The following is a 21,751-nucleotide window of genomic DNA, read 5'->3' as shown; positions in this document are numbered from 1 at the left end:
TGCTGGAATATCAAAAACACCTGATAGAAATTCCAGAAATTGTCCTGCCTTTTGAGAAACAGTAGGCTTATCAACTAAAGGGGGTAAAACCCATCTAGTGAAGAACCGCCCAAAGCTGAATCTTCAAAAAATCGTTCTGGAAATCTCGGTCTATCTGGTACCAAGACCCATCTTCAATGCAACGGTTCTTTCCAGAAACCAGAACTGAAGAGTATGAGTGGACTCCGCCCAGCCCGGGAGGCTTCTGCACGTCGGTGACAGGTAGGTTGGGCTTTTATTTGTGCGAATTGTCTTTCCCTCTCCCACTCCACTTGTATTGAAGACTGAATTTTCTTTTTCATGTGGTTGTAATTTCCGGAGTTTTAAATACGCTCAACTACTTCAGCCTGTGACAACGTCTGGCCGCCCGGAACCTGCCCAAGGCCCGGTTTGTGTGGCACAGGAGGCCGAGAGAGACCCAAAAAACCGGGCGGGACGCGGAGCCGCACTGTGCTGACGGTGGCTACTCGCTGTCAACTCGCTTCCGGGGGCGGGCCTGACACAGCTGGGGTTCTTCCCGCCTCCAACCGGAAGTGTTTTGACAAGGGCTCCGCCGTCGCCCCGCCCATTAGCCTTTGCCCCGGTGAGGGTGGGACTTCCTGTCTCGTGTATCCAAGGTCCTCCAAAGTGAGCACCCGCACGGAGGACGAAGATGTGCAGAGCTGCGGCGGCGAGTCTGGAAGCAAATTAGCTGGGGCCTAGTGCACGGGTACTCACCCACTCATTACTGCAGTTATCCTTACTGTCCTTCCACGGCGTCTCCGGGAGGCTTTGGAGCCCTGAGAACCCAAGCGTGTGTCTGTCCACAGGTTAGGAGAGGGCCATGGAGGTGCGGCCGCCGTCGCCACAGAGCTTCCTCTGCAAGACGTTGAGTCCTTTCCCTCGGGTCTTTGCTGCAGGAGCTGTCGCCGCCGATTCGGAGGCTCTCGTAGAGAACCAGAAGCTGTCTTCTTACGTCCCAAAGCCCGATTACTCGGAATCCGGATGGGACCGCCTCCGGGACCTGTTTGTCAAAGAGTAAAAGTGCAGAGGGTCTGTGGGGAGGGGACTGCGAAGAGCTGTCCCAAAACCTGGGTCATCTTGGGGTGAAGGACCCCCTGGATGTGGTTTATTTTTAAACAAGATTTGGCGTTCTATTATTTGTATCCCAAGCTTGTATCCTGACATTGCCCCTGGTAGTTGTGTTGATTGACAGGACAGATTTCAGGTGGTAAGGGTGAAACTCATTACATGTTCCAGCTCTTAGGGATATTTAGGGAATGTAGTTTTAGTGTAATCCCCTGGTTTTACAAATTAGAAGAATTGGACCGAGCTAATTAGTGTCAGAATTGAACCTGGAATCCACATCTGTAGGATTCCACTCCGGTATTCTTTTTCGTATTTCGCTTTATCCCAAACATATGTTGTGACCATAACCTCCGCTCCTCTTCAAAAAATGAAGGTTGAAGAGATGGCAGAGAGACCTGTAAAATTTTGTATTCTGTCAAATAAGGAAATATAAAAAATAGTAGCAAATATTATCATTTTATGAAACAAGATTTTAGCTGGATTAACAGATAAATTTATTTCAGAATAAAGGATAATCCTTCAGATTGAATTAACTTGAATGAAAAACTCAGGATATTTCATTCATTCATTCATTTCATCATTTATTCATTTATAAGTTACTGGTGAAAAATTTGCCCTTTCATGAAGTATGTTACCATACTACACTGTTATCCAGTGGTTAAATTAACTTTGAAGCTTTATGATGTTGCTGAGATTGTGAGGTTGTTGGCAGAATTGTATTTAATTGCTTTCGTGAGATTGCATCATCTTTTTAAAAAAGATTTTATTAATTTATTTGAGAGAGCATGAGCCAGGGGGAGGGGCAGAAGGAGAGGGAGAAACCGACTCCCCACTGAGCAGGAAGCCCAGCGTGGGCCTTCATCCCAGGACACTAATCATGACCTGAGTCAAAGGCACATGCTTAGCCCACTGAGCCACCCAGGCGCCCCTCATCTTTATTTTAAAGATAATGAAGCATCCTTTCTCATTAGTCCTTCCAATAGTTAATTTGAGATACTTATGAAAGATCCTATATAGTATATAACAGAAGAGGGTTATTTTGACCAGCTTTATAAGTCACAGAATGTTGGAGCTGAAATAAATTTGAAGGTAACGAGTGTAATTTCCATGCTCCCCTCCATCGTAGTTGAGGAAACTAAGGTTTATAGAGATTGTGATCTGGCTGCAGGTCACTTAACAGTGAGTGACAGAACCAGAACCACAACCCTGTTGCCATTTGTAGTTGAGGTCCTTTCCACCACTGTGCTGTTTCTTCACTTTTCATTAGCGGTTTGGGCCAACCATAGAACTTCTTAGAGCCTCTATTTCCATATCGGTAAAATGGAGATAAATATCACCCATGTCATGGAATTTTTCGGAGAACAAAAAGGAGGCAAAGCGTATACATCTGGCTTATTAAGTTTTAAGCTCTTTTACATTTTCTCTTCTGAGTTTTTAGGTAAATGGTTTTGATCTTATTGACTGTAAAAGATAAATACAGGGTTCAAATTATAGGAGTTTTTCCTATTGACATAAGTATAAGAATTAGAGTTTTCTAAGAAATTATATTTAGATTTCTTTTGTAGATATAGGAACTGTAAAGACTCATTGATTCTGATTTCAGAAATGTTACTGACGAAGCACCTGGGTGGCTCAGTCAGTTAAGTGTCCGACTTGATTTTGGCTCAGGTCATGATCTCAGGGTTCTGGGAGCAAGCCCCTGGGTCAGGCTCCACATCTAGCAGAGCATCTGCTTGAGATTCTTCACCCCCCTCCCACCTCCTCCTTCCTCCACTCGTGCTCATGCACTCTCTCTCATAAATAAATAAATAAATAAATAAATAAATAAATAAATAAATAAATAAAATTCTTATTAAAAAATTCAAAAAGGGAAATACTGATCTTTGTGCATCCAGCTTACAAATTCTTCCTGCTTCCAGAGATGTGGTTGAGTTGTAATAGTCATCAAGTTAAAGCACCTTAGAAAAAAAACTTTGTTGGAATATATTATGCATCTAGAAAAATATACATAAGTATATTGATCAATGAATTTTCACAAACTAAACATAGCTGTGTAACCAACACCAAGAGACTGTTCACAGCATTTCAGAAGCTCCCCTTGTGCCCCTTCTAGTCACTGTCTTTCCAAGAGTAATCAACAATTGCCTAATTTCTAACAGCATAGATTAATTTTGGTTGAGATTTGAGGTACTTGTAATGTTACTGTGCTATTTAATTTATCAGAAGATTCTGCCCATAATGAAAAATGTGGTGATGTTAGTATTGGGATAATTTTCAACATAATTTCAGAGAGTGGTATCCATAAACTAATCCCAAACAACATTGTCTTTCTGATGTCTTAGTGAACAACAGAGAACTTCAAAGGAACTTGAGAATATATATAAGGCGGCAATTTCAGCAGGCATCATTGGCTGGGCATATGGGGGAATACCAGCTTTTATTCATGCTAAACAGCGGTATGTTGAGCAGAGCCAAGCAGAAATTTATCATAACCGCTTTGATGCCGTGGTAAGTACTGATATTCTGAACGTATTTGAGGGCACAGCAGTTTAGCAATTCACTTTAACCTTAGTTACTCAGGTAGGAGGGTTGGGAGGGTTTAGGATGTCAGACTAAAGAAACAAAGTCTATACTTAATAACAATGGAAGTCCTAGTGCTAAATGCATATGCATGGCTTATCAGACCACGTTTCTTATCTTCAGAGGGATTACCACCATGGCTCTACTTTCTGAAATATATTTCTAATCCCTAGCTAAATCATCAAGGTTAGCTGTGGCATATTAACCCCATTCACAGAGCCTCTATGGAGGATACTAGTTTACATTAAAACAATAATTACCATTTATAACTACAGTTTATAGAGTGCTAACTCATTTGTTAGATCTGTATATCAGTTCTGTTGTATAAGCGAGGAAGTTACAGCTCCGAGAGTTGCTTTGGGTTTTTTTTGAAATTATGTCAAACTTAAAGACAAGTTGCAAAAGTAGTACAAAGAATTCCTATAGGGGCGCCTGGGTGGCTCAGTTGGTTAAGCTACTGCCTTTAACTCACGTCATGATCCTGGACTCCCAGGATCGAGTCCCACATCGGGCTTCCTCCTCTGTGGGGATTCTGCTTCTCCTTCTGACCCTGCTCCCTCTCATGCACTCCATCCCTCTCTCTCAAATAAATAAATAAATAAATAAATAAATAAAAATCTAAAAAAAAAAAAAAAAAAAAAAGAATTCCTATATACCTTTCATCCAAATTCTCCAGATGTTAACATTTTACCACATTTACTAGTGCATACTATTATTTTTTGTGACTGCTAGAGAGTAAGGTATAGTCATGATGAATACTTCAGCATAATTTCCCTGAAAACAAAGACATTCTCTTATATAACCACAATATAATTTTCCAGATTAGAACAATAAAATAAAAAAGAACAATTGTTCTTTTTTATTTTATTGTTTCTTTTCCCCAAGATTTCTTGAAATAAAAAGCGTGTCTACCACTAACTATATATTTGCCATGACATTTGCCTTATAGATCTCAGTTTATGCCTCATTGATAGATTACTTGGTTGACACTGGCAATTCTTAGTTCCTTTTCCATCTCGCATAGCGCAGGATGCATGTGGGACATTTGCTTTAGCTTCACTACTTAAACAATGGTATTTCTAGGATTGCATGGTGTTTCTGTTGAGGTGTCCCTGCCTAATGCATAGCCAACGTCCCTCTGCTGTAGTTTCAGAATAAAGAAGGTATCAAGTTGTTTTGGAATCTCACAGCCTTTTCATTAACTTTAGCAATCTGCACATCGTGCTGCCACACGAGGCTTCATCAGGTACGGCTGGCGCTGGAGTTGGAGGACTACAGTGTTTGTGACTATATTCAAGTAAGTTCTCTCTGAATTGTGACAAAGGGTCTTGCTATTCTTATAGGAGCACATCTTTTGAGCGAGATTTTTAAAAACTAAATACCCACATGAAAGTGGTTCATAATACCTTTTTCCTCAAGAACTTTTATCTGTGTAAAAGTTGGGTCCAAATGTAGTTTTGCATCCATGGGTGGAAGTCTACTAACTATTATCCAAATAGGTACAGGGTTTCTAAGTAAAAGAAATTCTGCAAAACTCTTCTTTACATTTCTTTTTCTAAGTGAATATTTCTTCCAGAAATTTGACTGTTCTTTGGTTCATTCTTCAGCAGAAGCAGGCCCACCTAGAAAACCCATAGGCATGTTAGTAGTCTGGAGCACATTGACAGGGCCTAGACTAAGACCAGGAATTGACATAGTAGGCACTTCTAAACTAATACCTATCATTTTAGTGAAAATTGTGGTCAGGAAAGTAAGGGGGCTATGCTTTAAATTTTATGTTTTCTTCCTTCCCCCCTCCTCCCAGCACAGTCAACACTGGTCTAAATGTGTACAGAAATAAAAATGCCCTAAGCCATTTTGTCATTGCAGGAGGTAAGACATTTTTGTTACTCTTTATATTTTTCAGTCTTCTCAGATATGGTCTGGAAAATATTTCAGGACATATAAATCAGAGCTACTGAATTCTTTGGTTGGCTTCTCATCGCATCTCATCCAATATTCATGCAAAATATATGAAAAGCATTGTGCTTGGCCCTTGGTGTACTTGGTGAACAAAACAGGAAAAGTCTTTGCTTTCATGCAGTTTTACCATCTAATGTGGTTGGGGAAAAAAAGGTTGCTGTGCTAGAAAGTAGCAAATAGCTGAGGCAATGAGATGGTCACGGTGATCAGAGAAGGCTTTTATGAGGAGGTGGTATTGAAGCTGATACCTGAAAAGTGGGAAGAAGTAAGCCTTGTTTAAAAAAAAAAAAAAGAGTAGCCTAGGCAGAGGGAACATTGAGGGTGAAGGCTCTAAGGCAAGAAAAGTTCCTCAAAAGCAGGATAATATGACTGGAACATGGTGAGTGAGGGGAAGAGTGGCTTGAGATAAGATTGGTGAAGTAGAAAGGGACCAGATTTTTCATGATAAGAGCTTGCATTTTATTTTAAAGCTCTGTGCCTCTGTTAAGTGTGACCTCTTAAAATGAACATTAAAAATAGTATTGAAATATTATTTCCAGAAATGTAAATGAAGTGCCATATACACTCAAGCACTCACTAACTCAAGTACATTCTCTCACATACAAAAGCATCCATATAATGTACATAACATTTAAAAAATGTTTACTTTGGAAATAATTTCAAGCTTACAAAGAGTTTTAAAAATTTTAAAATAATACAAGGAACACCATGTAACTTTTATATACGGAGACTCAACTGTTGTTAACATTTTAACCTATTTGTTTTATCACTTGTGCTCTGTTTTGGGTGCATGCTCTGTTTCTCTGTGTATATGTATATACACACTTAGGCAAATACACATACACGTAATTTGAACTTAACAATTTAATGGAAGCATTTTAATATACAAAACTAGAAATATCATTAATAGCATTGGAGCAGCTGGAATTTGCCCTTTTTTTTAACTTGCAGCCATTTTTCCATGGGTATTCTGTAGGCTCAAATGCCTATATCCAAACCAAACTCTGTTTTCCTCCTCCTGCTTCCACACTTGTTCCTGCTGTTATGTTCTTTATCATCTATCCTATTAAATTAAAAATGACAACAGCAACAAAGCCAAGCAATGATATAGTTCTGTCCTTTATCCCCCTCTTTCCAAAGTTCTAGTCCTATCAGTTATATTCCTTTAATACATATACGGACTCTCAGCATCTCTTTCTTCCCACTGCTGCTATCCAGTCTTCCCTGTTTCTAGTCTTGGTGTGCTCCACATTCAGTGTTGCCTTACTTTTTTGAAATATGAATATGATTGTAATACTTTTTTGCTTGAGGTTCTTCCATAGTTTCCCATCACTTTAATGTTGATTCTTCATCTGGCCCCCATATACCGCTCTTGCTCTACCCTTATGAGTCTACTCTGATTTCCCAAACCCAACATAATCTTGCTTTACATGTATTGGTTCCTCTTCTTGAATCTGTCTTCCCCATCCCACAGACAATTTTGTTCAGCTCTTATTGGACCTGTCTTTCAAGGTTCAGCTCATCTGTCAGCTTCATGTTCTCTAGAGATCCTTCCTAGCCCCTATTTTCTTATCTTTGGTTCTGTTTAGGTGTCTTCCCCCTTGTTCCCGTAATTTACTATAAAGACTTCAATTGAAGCACTTATAACCTATGTTAACTTGTTTTGCTTCTCTACTAGATAACTTACCTGATATCAGAGAAAGTCTTTGCCTTTTATATCACAACTCTTTGACGCATAGTAGAGTAGAATAAATGTTCCTTGAATGTAAATTGAGTGTAAAAATTAGTAAAAATAGTCCCACATCAGGCTCCTTGCTCACGAGGAGCCTGCTTCTCCCTTTGCCTGCTAATCCCCCTGCTTGTGCTCGCTCTCTCTCTCTGACAAATAAATAAATAACATCTTTTAAAACATTGGCAAAAATAATAAAAATAGAAAAATGCATTTGATACAATATAAGTTTTTAATCTCAAACCGGCAACCAACATTGAGCTTAATGGTGTAACATAAAGTAATTTCTCCTAAAGTCAGAATCAGGTCAAGGATGTCTCCTCTCATTATTATTATTTGGCAATCATCTGGACATTTATAAATGTGTATTTGACATCTGGAATGGCTGAGTGAGGAGCTTGGCAAATCCTCTCCACAAAAAGCAACAACAGAATTGGACAGAATTATTAAACCAACCATTTAAAGATGCTGGAAGTTGACTCAACAAATCAGTAAGCATTTATCCAAGAATTTCTATTGAGTCTAAGTAAGAACACTGAGAGTCTGTGGTGTTTCAGCCTAGGGCTGCTCCTGCCCCCTAACCCACAGCTCCATGATGCAGAAGTTTCACAAGGACAGGCTGGAGGACCAACTTTCTGCTGCTTAAGGTGGCTGACTTTATTTGGAGCAGAGATCAGAAAATTCCAAGCCAAGGGGTATTGCTGAAAATAATTGCAACAGGGAAGGATAATATTGCACAGCTAACCTGAGGTTTTGATACTATGGGGTAAGGAATAGACTGGCAGAGGAGGAGGGATCTTAATAGGGATATCTAGGGAAGACAGCCAAAGAGGGCTTTAATAAGATCCTACTTATTCCTAGAACTCTGGTAAGTTGCACACATGTGTAAGTATTCACAACCATTCAGGAGAGACTGGTAAGCGTTCTAGCAAGCTTCTTATCTTTGGTTAATTGTGAGGGTTAATTCTGAACACCAAAAGAAAAAGCCAGAAACGACATAAACTTTCTGAATTTTGAATGCATTCTTCAACTACAGCTAAATTGGCAAAGGATGGAAGCCTTACTGGCTTGAGATGTTTAAGCATAACCTCTGATGAATCATTGGCTGACTGCTTAAGCCAATGTGATGCCTAGGAAGCCAGGCATCAAGATAAAAATTAAGCAAAGACATTAGTGGCTGTAGTCTGCAGGAAAAAGACTCCACAGAACTGGTCCAGGCAAGTTGCTACATAAACAAAGAATTATAGCCATGACCCTGTGGAGGATGTGCTAATTCCAGAAATGCTGTAATTTATTACCTAAAATGTGCCATTTTCAACAACAACAAAAAAATCATAAGACATGCAAAAACGGGATTAAAAAAAGCAGTCATAAGGAATGTCTCTGACAGGACCCATCTCTTGAACATAGTAGACAAAAGGCTTCATACTGTTTTTAAAGAAATAAGAGTATGATGACAGTGACTTATCAAATAGAGAATGTCAATATTTTTTTACAAAAATTTTTTACGATTATAAAAATTATGAATTATAAAAATTATGATTATAAAGTTATACAATTATAAAAAAGAATTATAAAAAATTATAAAGAAGAATCAACTGAAATTATAAATTATAAAAAAGAATTATAAAGAATCAAATGAAAAGTCTGGAGTTGATAAATACAATAGAAATTAAAAGTTCACTGGAGAGGAGGAGCTCAACACCATATTTGAAATAGCAGAAAAGAATTGGTGAACCTGAAGATGCATCAATATAGATTGTTTCTTATGAAGGACAGGATGTTTTTTAAAAAGATTTTATTTGAAAGAGAGTGAGCACATGAGTGGGGGGTAGGGGCAGAGGGAGAGGGAGAAGCAGACTCCCTGCTGACCAGGGAGCCCAATGCAGGACTCGATCCTAGGACCCCGAGATCACGACCTGAGCCAAAGGCAGATGCTTAACCAACTGAGCCACCCAGGTGCCCATGAAGGACAGAATTTTTAAAATGAGAAGTGAACTGAGCCTCAGCAATTTATGGGACCCCATCAGAAGTACCAACAGGTGTGTGATGGGAATGCTAGATGGAGAGAAAAGAGAGAAAGGGCCAGAAAAAAGTATTTTAAGAAATAAGGCTACAAACTTCCCAAATTTGATGAAAAACATTAACCCGTACATCAAAGAGGCTCAACAAGCTCTAAGAAGAATAAACATGAAGAGATGCACACCTAGACACATAATAGTTATACTATTGAAAGAAAGAAATCTTAAAAGCAAGAAAAAAAAAAAACAACAACCAAGGAACACTCCAATAAGATTAACAGCCGATTGCTCATTAGAATGATGGAAGCCAGAGGGCAGTAGAATGAAATTCAAAAGCCTGAAAAGAATAAGTTGCCAACCAAGAATTCTCTATCTAGGAAACCATTCTTCAAAATTGAAGGCAAAAATAAAGACATTGGCAGATAAGCAAAGAAAGAAAATTTGTTGCTAGCAGATCTGCCTTACAAAATACTATAGAAGTACTTCAGGCCAAAGGAAGTAATACCAGATGGTAACCTGAATCTACATTAAAGAGCATTGGTAAAGATAATTATATAAGTAATTATTAAAGGTTGTATAAATATTTATTTTCTCTTAACTGCTCTAAAAGACAATACATAAATAATAATAAAAGATAATACATAAAATAATAAAATTGAAGTGTTAGACATATAGCATGTTTAAAGCTATATATGGCATTAATAGCACAAATGAGAGGGAAGGAATGGAAGTATGTTGGGGCAAGGAGATGATACCAAATAGTAACTTGACAGGAAGAAATGAAAAGTACTAGAAATGGTAAATATGTAGGTTAATATAAAAGACATCATAAACCTATTGTTTTTTCTTTCTTAACTTTTTCCCTTCTTTAAAATACATATGATTGCATAAAATAATAGTAATATTGTATTGCTGTGTTTTAACATGTATATATAACATAAGCGACAATAGCATGAAGATGGGAGGAGTGGAGCTGTATTGGAACAGTCTTTGTATATCTTACTGGAATAAAATTGGTACTGATCTGAAGTAGATTGTGTGATAAATTAAGATGCATAGGGTAATGCGTAAAGCAAGTAATAAGAGAGTAACTTTTTAAAGTAGTAATAGTAATAAGGTCAAAAAGGAATTAAATAGATATATAGAAAACAATAAGATGGCAGGCCTAAATCCAGCTGTATCAGTAATAACATTAAATATGAGTGGATTAAACATTGCAATCAATAGGCAGATTGTCTGACTCTATTAAAAAAAGATCCAACTATATGTTAATATGCCACTTTTAATAATGTATAGAACAACTAGAGGAAATACCAACAGGGGTATAGAATACTTGAACAACACTATCAACCTGTATGACCTAACATCTATAGAACACTCGACCCAACAACAGCAGAATACACATTCTTTTCAAGTGCACATGGGATATTCTTCAGGCTAGACCATATATAAGGCCACAAGACAAGTCTCAATAAATTTAGAAGTATTGAAATCATACAAAGTATGTTTTCTGACCTCAGCGGAATTAAACTGAAAAAAATGGGGGATCCACAAATATTTGGAAATTAAACAACATATTTATAAATAACCCATAGACCACAAGGAATCAGAAGGTAAATTAGAAGTATTTGGAGTTGAATGAAAATGAAAGCACATGTCAAAATTGCTAAGATTCACCCAAATTAGTATTTAGTGGGAAATTTATAAACACCTACATTATAAAAGAAGAAAGATCTCAAATGAACAATCTAAGCTTCCACCTTTAAAAATAGAAAATGAGGAGCAAAATAAACCCAAAGTAGACAGACAGAAGGAAATAATAGAATTAGAGCAAAACTCAGTGAAATTGAAAGAAAAAGAGAAAATTGATGGAACCAAAAGTTGGTTTTTTTTTTTAAAGATAACAAAATAGACAACCTTCAGCAAGACTGACCAAGAAGAAAAAACAAAAGACACAAATTATCAAAATTTACTCAAGAAGAAATAGAAAATTGGGATAGCCCCATAGTAAGTTAATAAACTAAATTATTTAAATTTTTTTCATAAAAGCCCACGACCAGATGGCTTCAATGGCTATTTGGGAAATTTCTTTCACAAACTCTTCCAGAAAATAGAAGAAGGAACACTTTCAAACTCCTTCTGTTAGACTAGTATTACCCTGATACCAAAGCCAGATGAAAACAACAAAGAAAATTACAGATCACTGTCCCTCAAGAGTATACACACAGGGGTACCTGGCTGGCTCAGTTGGTAGAGCATGTAGCTCTTATCTCAGGGTTGTGGGTTCAAGCCCCATTTGGGTGTAGAGATTACTTAAAAAAAAAAAAAAGTATATACACAAAAAATCCTTAACAAAATACTAGTAAACCAAATCCAGCAACAAACAAGGATTATTATATCATGACCAATTGAATTTATCCAAGTAATTTAAGGTTAGCTTAGAAAAAGCATTTGATAAAAATCCAACATTCATGATAAAAACTCTCAACAAACTAGAAATAAAAAGGAATTTTAACCCAATGAAGGTCATCTATGAAAAAGCCTGCAGCAAACATCATATTTAATGGTGAAAGACTGAATGACTTTGCCCTAAGACTGAGAACATGGCACAGATATATACACTTGTAATTCAGGTACTTGGGATGAATACAGTCATATTCAGCATTGTACTGGAGACTTTAACCAGTGCATTCAGGTAAGAAAAAGAAAAAGTACCAAGAATAAAAAAAAAAAAAGAAGTAAACTATTTTTATTCATAGAAAACATAGTTATAAGTGTAATAGAGTCTGACTCCATTTTTGGTGTTTGGCTGCTGACAGCTTATAAGCCTCATTACTCCCCCCCCTTTAATATAGTTTTAGGTTCACAGTAAAATTGGACAGAAGATACAAAGATTTTGCATATACTCCCTCCCCCACTTACATGGAGCCTCCCCAACTATCAACATTTCACACCAGAGAATATTAGTTAAATTGAAGAACTTACATTGATTTATCATCACCCAAAGTCCATAGTTTCCTTTAGGGTTCACTCTTGGTGTACATTCTATGGGTTTGGACAAATATATGATGACATGTATCCATCATTGTGGTATCATAAAGAGCATTTTCATTGCCCTAAAAATCTGCTCTACCTATGCATCCTGTCTACCAACCTCTGATAACCACTGGTTTTTTGTTTTGTTTTGTTTTTACTGTTCCCATAGTTTTGCCTTTTCTAGAATGTTATATATCTTTTTCAGATTAACTTCTTTCACTTAATAATATGCATTCACGTTTCCTCCAGTGTCTTTTCATTAGTTGATAGCCCATTTCTTTTTAGTGCTTTGTCTGAATATACCAGTTTATGCATTACCTACTGAAGGACATCTTGTTTGCTTCCAGGTATTGACAGTTATGAACAGAGCTGCTATATGTAAATGTCTGTGTGCAGGTTTTGGTGTGAACATAAATTTACAGCTCCTTTGGGTAAATACCAAGGAGCACGATTGCTGGATCATATGGTAAGAAAGTGTCAGACTGTCTTCAAGAGTGGCTATACCATTTTGGTTCTAACCAGCAATGAATGAGAGTTTCTTTTGCTCCACATCCTTGTCAACATTTAGTGTTGTCAGTATTCTAGATTTTGGCTATTCTAATAGGTTTTTTTTTTTTTTAATCTTATTTTTTAAAAATGCTTTGTTTGGAAGAGAAAACTAGAGGGAAAAAAAAAACCAAATGGGGGCACCTGGGTGGTGCAGTCATTAAGCATCTGCCTTCGGCTCAGGGCATGATCCCAGCGTTCTGGGATCGAGCCCCACATCAGGCTTCTCCACTAAGAACCTGCTTCTTCCTCTCCCACTCTGCCTGCTTGTGTTCCTTCTCTCGCTGGCTGTCTCTCTCTCTATCAAATAGATAAATAAAATCTTGGAAAAAAAAAAAAGACCAAATGTATTATACTACCTCTGGTTATAGAATTAAAGATCATTTTTGTTCTTGTTACTTTTAAAACTTAGAAAATTAAGAATGATAAATAGTACTAAAATAAGACAAATAAATCTCAATTAAAAAAAAAAAGTTACTACCTGCGATGGCATTAGTTGTGTTGTACCTTGTGAGGGAGGAAAATGGATGACATTGTAGATACACCGTTCCAGTGGGAAGGAAATAGGATCTGTGCACTGACCACCAGATGGCACTGTAGGCCAAATGCCCACTTGCAGGCCTGGCTGAGGAGTGTAGCAGTACAGAAAAGGGTGAGGCGGGGGGCAAAGGTATGAACTGCAGGGGGTTTTGTTTATTTGGGGGAAGCTTTTCTTGAAGAAGGAAGAAATGGAAGAGGTGGAAGTGAAGAAATTACAGATTTTTAAGAGGAGGTGGGCAAAAATGAAGCAGAATGAGAAGAGATTGGACCCTAGAACAGATGGAGAAAGTAGGTTTGTGAAAGGAATGTTTTCTTTTGAACCTGCAGTGTGGAAGAGATTGTGGTGGTATATTAATGTTGGGTTCAGAAAACTTACTTAGGGGTTTATGTCATTTTTATAGAAGGAAAATTTTAAAAATAGATTCTAGTGCTTAAAGATAATTTAATATTGGGGGGTTTTTTTTTGTTTGTTCTAAAATAGCTGTCACAGGAGGTCTTTTTAGAATAAACTTGGGCCTGCATGGTCTGGTGGCTGGTGGCATCATCGGAGCCTTGCTGGGGTAAGTGTTAACACAGTTTCATTCTAAATTAACACAACTTTCATTAATGCATTACCTGTTAAAAATCTCATTCACTTCTAAAGAACACATTTGAATCTTAAAGCCTATAAATGGTCTTTAGTCTTGTATTGGCAGTGGCTTTGACTGTCAAATTCTAGTTCTACCCCACTGGTTGATTTTACTTCCAGTTATCACTGAGTGAAAACTGTTTAGGTATCACTAACACCTGTAACTATTTGTAGTTTGAACAAGGAGCAGGAAAAAAAGAGTAAGAAACTATTAACAAGCACATTCTATTAAAAATTTTTTTGTTTGGGTTTTGTTTAGTTTATTAAATTTAAAACATTTTCTTCTTCAGCTTTTTACTTTGAAACATTTTGAACCTATAGAAAAGTTGAATGACTTAGTACATTGGACACCCATATATTCTTCACTTACATTCACCAGTTGTTAACATTTTGCCATATTCATTTTATATCTCTCTGTATATATGTGGAATGTGTGTACAGTTCTTTTTCTTTCTCTTTTTTCTTTCTGGTTAAATCTTTTGAGACCTCATAATTCCTTACCTCTGAATACATCAGCATGTATCTCCCAGGATGAAATGACGAACATTTGCCAATGATATCACAGTGTAATCATCACAATAAATAATTTAGCATTGATTCAATATAGCTAAAATAGGGACATATTCCAAATTTTTCAATTATTATAATACCATATATACATATTTTTTTTAAACCCAGGATCCAATTGTATATCATTTTTATGGTTTTGATTCCTTTATTTTTTTAAAAAAAGATTTATTTATTAGACAGAGAGTGCACACAAGCAGGAGGGGCAGAGGGAGAGAAGAGCAAATCTGAAGTGGACTCTGTACTGAGCACAGAGCCTGACGTGGGGCTCAATCACAGGACCCTGAGATCACAACCTGAGCAGAAACCAAGAATCCAGCCCTTAGCCGACTGCGCCACCCAGGCGCCCCTTGATTCCTTTAAACTAGAACAGTTCCACTGCCTTTTTTCCCCCAGAGAATTTCTCAATTTCTTTTGCTTATCCCCTCAGGATTAGATTTAGGTTAAATGTTTTCATCAGGAGTACAATATAGGTGAAGTTGTTTCCTCCTCAGTGTATCACATCAAGAGCCACATTGTATCACCTATTATAAGTGATGTCAATTTTAATTATTCGCAGTAGTTTTCTATTGCTATGTGACAGATTACCACAAACTTTAGCAACTTGAAACACTACCCATTTATTATATCACAGTTCTGTGGGTCAGAGATCTGAGTAGGCTCAGATGGGCTCTATCTGTTCAGGGTTTTACAAGGCCAAAACCAAAGTGTTGGTCAGGTGGGCTCTGGGCTCTGGGGAAGAATCTGTTCCTGAACCATTCGGGTTGTGGACAGGATCCTTGCGGCTGTAGGGCTGAAGTCCATGTTCCCTGGCTGGTTGTCAGCCAGGCACCACTGTTCCTAGAGGCATCCCCATTTCTTCTCACAGTGACCCCTTCATGTTCAAACCAGCAACCAGCATGTTGAATTCTTCTCATATAATTTACTTTTTGATTGACTCAAATTCAGCTGGTTACTGACCTTAATTACATCTGTAAAATTTTGCTATGTAACATAATCACGGGTATAATATATTTATAGTTGAGGGATTAGGACAGGACATTTTGGGGCACCATTTTAGAATTCTGCCTACCACATTTGGTATCTACTAAATTTCTCCACTGTAAGGGTATCTTTTTCCCATTGTGATTAATAAATAATCTGTGGGGGCACCTGGGTGGCTCAGTCGTTAAGCGTCTGCCTTCGGCTCAGGTCATGATCCCAGCGTTCTGGGATCGAGCCCCGCATCGGGCTCCCTGCTCATCGGGAAGCCTGCTTCTTCCTCTCCCACTCCCCCTGCTTGTGTTCCCTCTCTCGCTGCCTCTCTCTCTGTCAAATAAATAAATGAAATCTTTTAAAAAATAAAAAAATAAAATAAATAATCTGTAGGATAAGATTGAATAGCCTGTTCTCCAGCTATTTTGTTTCTTGTGGTTTTAATGATCTATTATAATTGTTGCTGTAATCAGTTATTACAAAGATGGTTGCACAATGATTTGTTAGTTCTATCTTTTCTTCTGTTTTTATTAGTTGGCATTCACCTAAATAGAAGAGTTCTCCCTTTCCCTCCACCTGTGCCCTCCCTTTTTCTATCCCCTTTTTAAATGGAAGTAACACTATAGATTTATTCATTCTTTTTTAAAATTCTTTTTAAAAATTCAGCATGTCATAATCCATTGCTGACATAATTTTTATTATATTGTGTTTTTTTGTTTGTTTTTTAGCAAACTCTACCCCCAACGTGGGGCTTGAACTCAGGACCCCAAGATCAAGAGTCACATTCTCTACTGACTGAGCCAGCCAGGCGCCCCTTGTTATGTTGTTAATATACCAGCTTAGTTTGAAGGGGAGAATTATTGAAATTAGAAGCAAAAGTAATTTCTTTTTCTTTGTCATTAAAAACACATAACAGATTTTATCATCTTAACCATTTTTAAGTGTACAGTTTAGTAGTGTTAGGTATATTCCCATTGTTGTACAAAAGATCTCTAGAACTGAAAACTCTTTACCTATTAAACATTAATTCTCCCCTCCCCCTGTTCCCCAGCCTTTGGCAACTACCTTTCCACTTTGTTTCTATGACTTTGACTACTTTAGATACTTCATAGTAATGGAATCATATATTTGTCCTTTTATAACTGGCATATTTCACTTAACATAATATCCTGAAGGTCGATCCATGTTGTAGCATGTGACAGGACCTTCTTTTTAAAGGCTGCACAGTGCTCCATTGTATATACCACATTTTCTTTTTCTTTTTTTTTTTTTTTAAAGACTTTATTTATTTATTTGACAGAGATAGAGACAGTCAGCGAGAGAGGGAACACAAGCAGGGGGAGTGAGAGAGGAAGACGCAGGCTCACAACGGAGGAGCCTCATGCGGGGTTCGATCCCATCATGCCGGAATCACGCCCTGAGCCAAAGGCAGAGACTTAACCGCTGCGCCACCCAGGCGCCCCCCTACCACATTTTCTTTATCCATTTGTCAACGGACATTTCCATTTAGCAAAAATAATTTTTTGAATGAGCTTACTTACGTTGTAGTCAGAGGAAATTTAAGTTATATCAAAGTCAAAAATTCCTCTTTGAGAACACAAGAACCAAACCCTCTTCCGTTACTGTAATAATTGCTATCTAAATCAGTTTCTCGATTGGTAACTATGGACATTATGGGTGAGACTGTTGTGCCAGACTTTTGAATTTGAGGATGTTTTGGTGGTTCCACCTCCAGAAGCTAGTAGTATCCTTCCTCCAACCAAAGATGCCCTACAGTTCCTGCCCCGTACAGGGTTTGGTACCATTCCTGGTATTAATTTCACTTCTGAGAAATCTCGGTATAAATCTACTTACTAGAACTGGTCATAAATATATATTTTCCCAGTTTATCATTCATGATAAAACAGAGGCAATTTATAGACCTGTTGTTTTTATACCAGCTAATTTTAGGAAGTTGCAGTGATTGTTTTTCTGTAGTGTTTAGAAGACTAGGAAGGAAATTGCCTTAATTTTTTCTTCATTCGACAAGGACACTTTGTCAGAGTTCCTGTACCTGTCGGGGAACCGGTGGCTCAGTCGGTGTTGCTCATGCCTTAGCAGGTCCTCACATGGTGTGTGGTCTAATGGCTCCTTTGTCCTAAGCTTTCTCGCTGCTTCCCCCTCAGCACTCCTGTAGGAAGTCTGTTGATGGCACTTCAGAACTTCTATGGTGAGACTGTCCAAGAGAGAACACAGAAGGATCGCAAAGCACTCCACGAGCTGAAACTCCAAGAGAGGTAAGGAGCATGTGAAGATGTGGGCATCCGACTTTCTTAGCCATCGTGGTGTTCTCTTAACCCGGGTCCTCTAAACCGTCCCTCAACTCAAAGATGAGTTTCTGGGGCACCTGGCTGGCTTAGTCGGTGGAGCACTCTTGATCTCAGGGTTGTGAGTTCAGGTCCCATGTTGGGTATAGAAATTACTTAAATAAGTAAATAGAAATTACTTAAATAAATAAATAAATAAATATTACTTAAATAAATAGATAAGAAAGAAAGAGAAAGAAAGAAAGAAAGAAAGAAAGAAAGAAAGAAAGAAAGAAAGAAAGAAAAGAATCTCAAGAGTTTCATTTTCTTCAACTTGTACCCTACCTGGTTTTTTAATCTTTTTAATGAAGGAATGGTTAAAAGAAAGACACTAATTTTATTTTTAATCTGATGAGGGTCATTCTTTAGATACATTTAGATACATTTCTTTAAAGTTAAGAAACCTCACTTGGTTGCATATTTTTTTTCTTTTTCTATATTCTTGACTGCATAGGAAATTACCTAAAGGAAATGGACAGCAATGAGTGAGTTTCACTTGGCGTCATTTAAAAGGTTGTATCCCCGGTTACACATGCATCTATGAACAATACAGAGCGTGTTAGGTCTCTGCATTCAAAAATTCCACTTCTTGTGGATGCACATGAATTAGGTAGTTTTAGTGACTGTTCATGGACTGGATGCCACTGAGGAGGAGGAAAGTTTTGACCTGTGGCATCTAGTCATTCCTTGGGATCCAGGTATGAGACTGAGAGTGGACTTTGTGCTGATTCTTTGTAAGATCACCGTAACAGGCTGCTAGCTAGTGCTCCTGGTACAAAGAATTCTCATGGCTGAGCCTGCGCACTGGTGAAAGCTGCTGCTGTTTTCATAGTTGAATAAACAGTCTTTTTTTTCCCCCATGTTTTTACTTGAAACTTCCATTTGTGCTAAACACACACACACACATGGAAATTCTTAATATCTGTAGATCAGTTTTTAGGGACTGGAGAAAAAGGAGAAAAAGCATTGATTTTGCAGCCAATGAAGCCTTGAAAACAAACCTTAAATCCCAGCTAGGCTATTGATTAATTTTCTGACCTTGGATATTTTACTTAATTTCAAGCCTTCTGTTTTCTCAGCCATTCGGAGGGCAGAATCACACCACAATGCTCAATATATGTTTGTTTTATTCACTCCTCTTCTCCAGAGTAAGCGGGTAGGAGGGATATGTAATTATCTAAGTTCTAGGATAAAGGACTTAAAATTCTAAATGCCAGCATAAAATGTGATGTGGAGAATTAAAAGCATGAAAGTATTAGCTTATTTCTAGTTCTTTAGGTGTCATAAGAAACTTTTTTTTTTTTTTTTTTTTAAGAAAAGAAAGCTTTGAGAAAGGAATTGGAAAGGTAAGGAAAGTATATTGGTATTTGAATTTGATACAGAAAGTTGCAGAAGAATTAACATTTGGAAAATACGAACAGATAATAATTGTATCCCAATAAAAAAAGGAAACTAGAAAAATAAGTAGAGAAGTTGATCAGTTATTTAGAGATGGAAAATCTCAAGAATGGCTAAAAACAATAACTTGAATTATAGTAATGAAAGATACTTCAGAAGGAAATAGGGTGAAAAATTTTTAGGATATTTATATGTCTATGATACATATGTGATATTCTTGAGGAGCTAATTTAATACATAATTAAGAACTTATTAAATACCTGCTTCATTGCTTCAGAGTAACTACAGGGAAGTCAGAGTGAGGGTATAAAAAATTGCTTTAGTGAGTCGAAAATTTGGAAAATGGCTAAAGAGATATGGAAGAAGAAATGGTCAAACCTGGTTATGAAGAGTTGAGAAAAAAGTCATGGATGACCTTGATAATCACTTAAAAAAAGAAAGACACGAATACTAGATTTAGAAAAAGAACTGATCTGTTATTTGGAAATTGGATTTTAACTCTTTGTAAATATACATCTATAGTGTTGTCCCATCTGACTTTTCCATGTTGAATTTACCATTCTTATAGCCTCTCTGCAGTTCCTATAAGGTCTGACAACAGAGAGTTAATGGAGTGACGGGGGCTCACTCTCCCCCCAGCCCTGAGGGCAAGAGGACAGCCAGTTTGCAAGGCTCACACTTGAGCTCGGGGTGCTTTGGTTCCTGCACGATACCCCTGCAGGAACTCTAGAATATCTGAGGGATCAGAGCTGCTGCCACAGCAGTGTCCATTTTGGTGATGTGAGAACCGTAGTCGGCCCATGAGTGGAACAGGTCAGGAGAGCGAAGAAAGTCATTGTTTTTGAAGTGCAAGGAGCAATGTTTGCTCATAAGGCACAGGGAGAATGGATAAATGCTATATATATATTTTTTTTAAATCTCTCTAGGAACTAAGAAACAGAGTAGTACATGATATGTTCTTTTCATTCTTTTATTACAGCAAGGCCAGACTACAATTTACTGATCTCCTCCCTGAAGAAATCGAAAGTAGCTTAAAGAAAAATCGATCCAAAGATGATGTTGAGAAAATTGAAGCACTGCTAAATCTTCCTAGAAACCCTTCATCAACAAATAAACAAGACAAAGACTGAAAATGTTCTGGACTTAAAATTCATTGGTGAATCGAAGGGATCTATGTCCATTGGATGCCAGTGGGTAGGCTTCTTGGTCGGATATAAACGCTAGCATCTCTAGTGGCAGTGACTTGCTTTTATCTTTTTTTAAACCAAGAATTGGGCTAGTGTATGCTCACTTTACTTATCCTTAAATTTAATTACACACTTAAATCTTTCCTGATTGATCTGTATATTTGACAATCTGTACTGATCAATCAGTACATAATTCTTTTCCCTGGATTTTACAACAGTAAATTAAAACATTCCCAAGATTGGAGTTGAATTCTGTAGGTTATATGTTTATTCTTGCAGCCCTTTAAAAGGATACTTGAGGAATCACTAGGAAGAAGAGGGAAAGAACCAGGTGAGGAAAATGGCCTATGATAAAACTCTTGTGCCTTTGGGTCTTGAAAATATCGCAGGCCTAAGTGTGGTGGCACCTGGGTGGCTGTTGGTTGAGTGTCCAGCTCTTGATTTAGGCTCAGGTCATGATCTGTGGGCCGTGGAATGGAGCCTTGTGTGAGGCTCCATGCTTGCCCCGCCTCCCCCCCTACGTGCCCTCTCTCAAATAAAATTTAAAAAAATAAAATAAAAAGATAATTCCTAAGCCTTTTGAAATACAATGTAAATTTAACAAACATGAAGTAGATAAGCATCATTTTAAAAAAAGAACCCGACTGTGTTTCCTCTCTCAGTGTTGCTGACAAAGTGTCTATGCTGAAATATGCAGAAGTTACTTAGAATAGATACACAGTCGCTACACTCCAGGAGTTTGCTCCTTAAGAAGGAAGCTGTCCTGCAGACTTTAACTTTTACTGAAGGGGGGTGGGGGAATGACCTGCGTTAAGTGTACTAGGAGGGAAAAACCACCAGTGCTTTGTTTTGGTGTTGAATCTCTTTGTTTTTAGTCCCTGCTCTGAAAGTAACTGTTGTCAGAAGCCAGGTTTATGTAGCTGTGTGATATTGTGACTGAACCACAGGCTCTGGGGGCAGATCGCTGGCTTGGCATCCCAGTCATGTGGCTTTGCAGCCATGTGACCTACAGCAAAGCCGTTTTACTTTAGGTCTCAGTTTTCCCCTCTGTCAGATGAAATAGTATCTGCCTCAGAATGGGTATTAAGTGAAAAGATACATGTGGAGCATAGCATGATGCCCTGGAGCAC

General features: G+C 37.7%; 1 protein-coding gene across 2 annotated transcripts; it reads left to right on the top strand.

The window, feature by feature from the left end:
- Nucleotides 1–602: 602 nt before the first annotated feature.
- TIMMDC1 (translocase of inner mitochondrial membrane domain containing 1) lies at nt 603–21,188 on the top strand. Of its 2 annotated transcripts, none has more exons than XM_045785120.2 (8): nt 603–748; nt 849–1,056; nt 3,450–3,615; nt 4,896–4,984; nt 5,492–5,559; nt 14,003–14,081; nt 17,857–17,967; nt 20,414–21,188. In XM_045785120.2, the coding sequence occupies exons 2-8, from the start codon at nt 863–865 to the stop codon at nt 20,562–20,564; spliced, it is 858 nt and encodes a 285-aa protein (XP_045641076.1). In that variant the 5' UTR covers nt 603–748; nt 849–862; the 3' UTR covers nt 20,565–21,188. The 2 variants fall into 2 exon arrangements, with proteins under 2 accessions (XP_045641076.1, XP_087717735.1); XM_087861609.1 differs by lacking the exon at nt 20,414–21,188 and adding an exon at nt 18,491–19,344.
- Nucleotides 21,189–21,751: the final 563 nt, after the last annotated feature.

The sequence above is a fragment of the Ursus americanus genome, chromosome 4 (assembly GCF_024610735.1).
Source record: "Ursus americanus isolate L20-20 chromosome 4, mUrsAme1.1.p, whole genome shotgun sequence".
Lineage (NCBI taxonomy): Eukaryota > Metazoa > Chordata > Mammalia > Carnivora > Ursidae > Ursus > Ursus americanus.
This window is presented reverse-complemented; position numbering and strand designations above follow the sequence as displayed.

Excerpts from the sequence above, each read along its gene's own strand:
- TIMMDC1 (XM_045785120.2), top strand. The coding sequence starts at position 863 with ATGGAGGTGCGGCCGCCGTCGCCACAGAGCTTCCTCTGCAAGACGTTG. Across the intron at positions 1,057-3,449 it reads CGGGACCTGTTTGTCAAAGA|TGAACAACAGAGAACTTCAA; the intron begins GTAAAAGTGCAG and ends CTGATGTCTTAG. Across the intron at positions 3,616-4,895 it reads ATAACCGCTTTGATGCCGTG|CAATCTGCACATCGTGCTGC; the intron begins GTAAGTACTGAT and ends CATTAACTTTAG.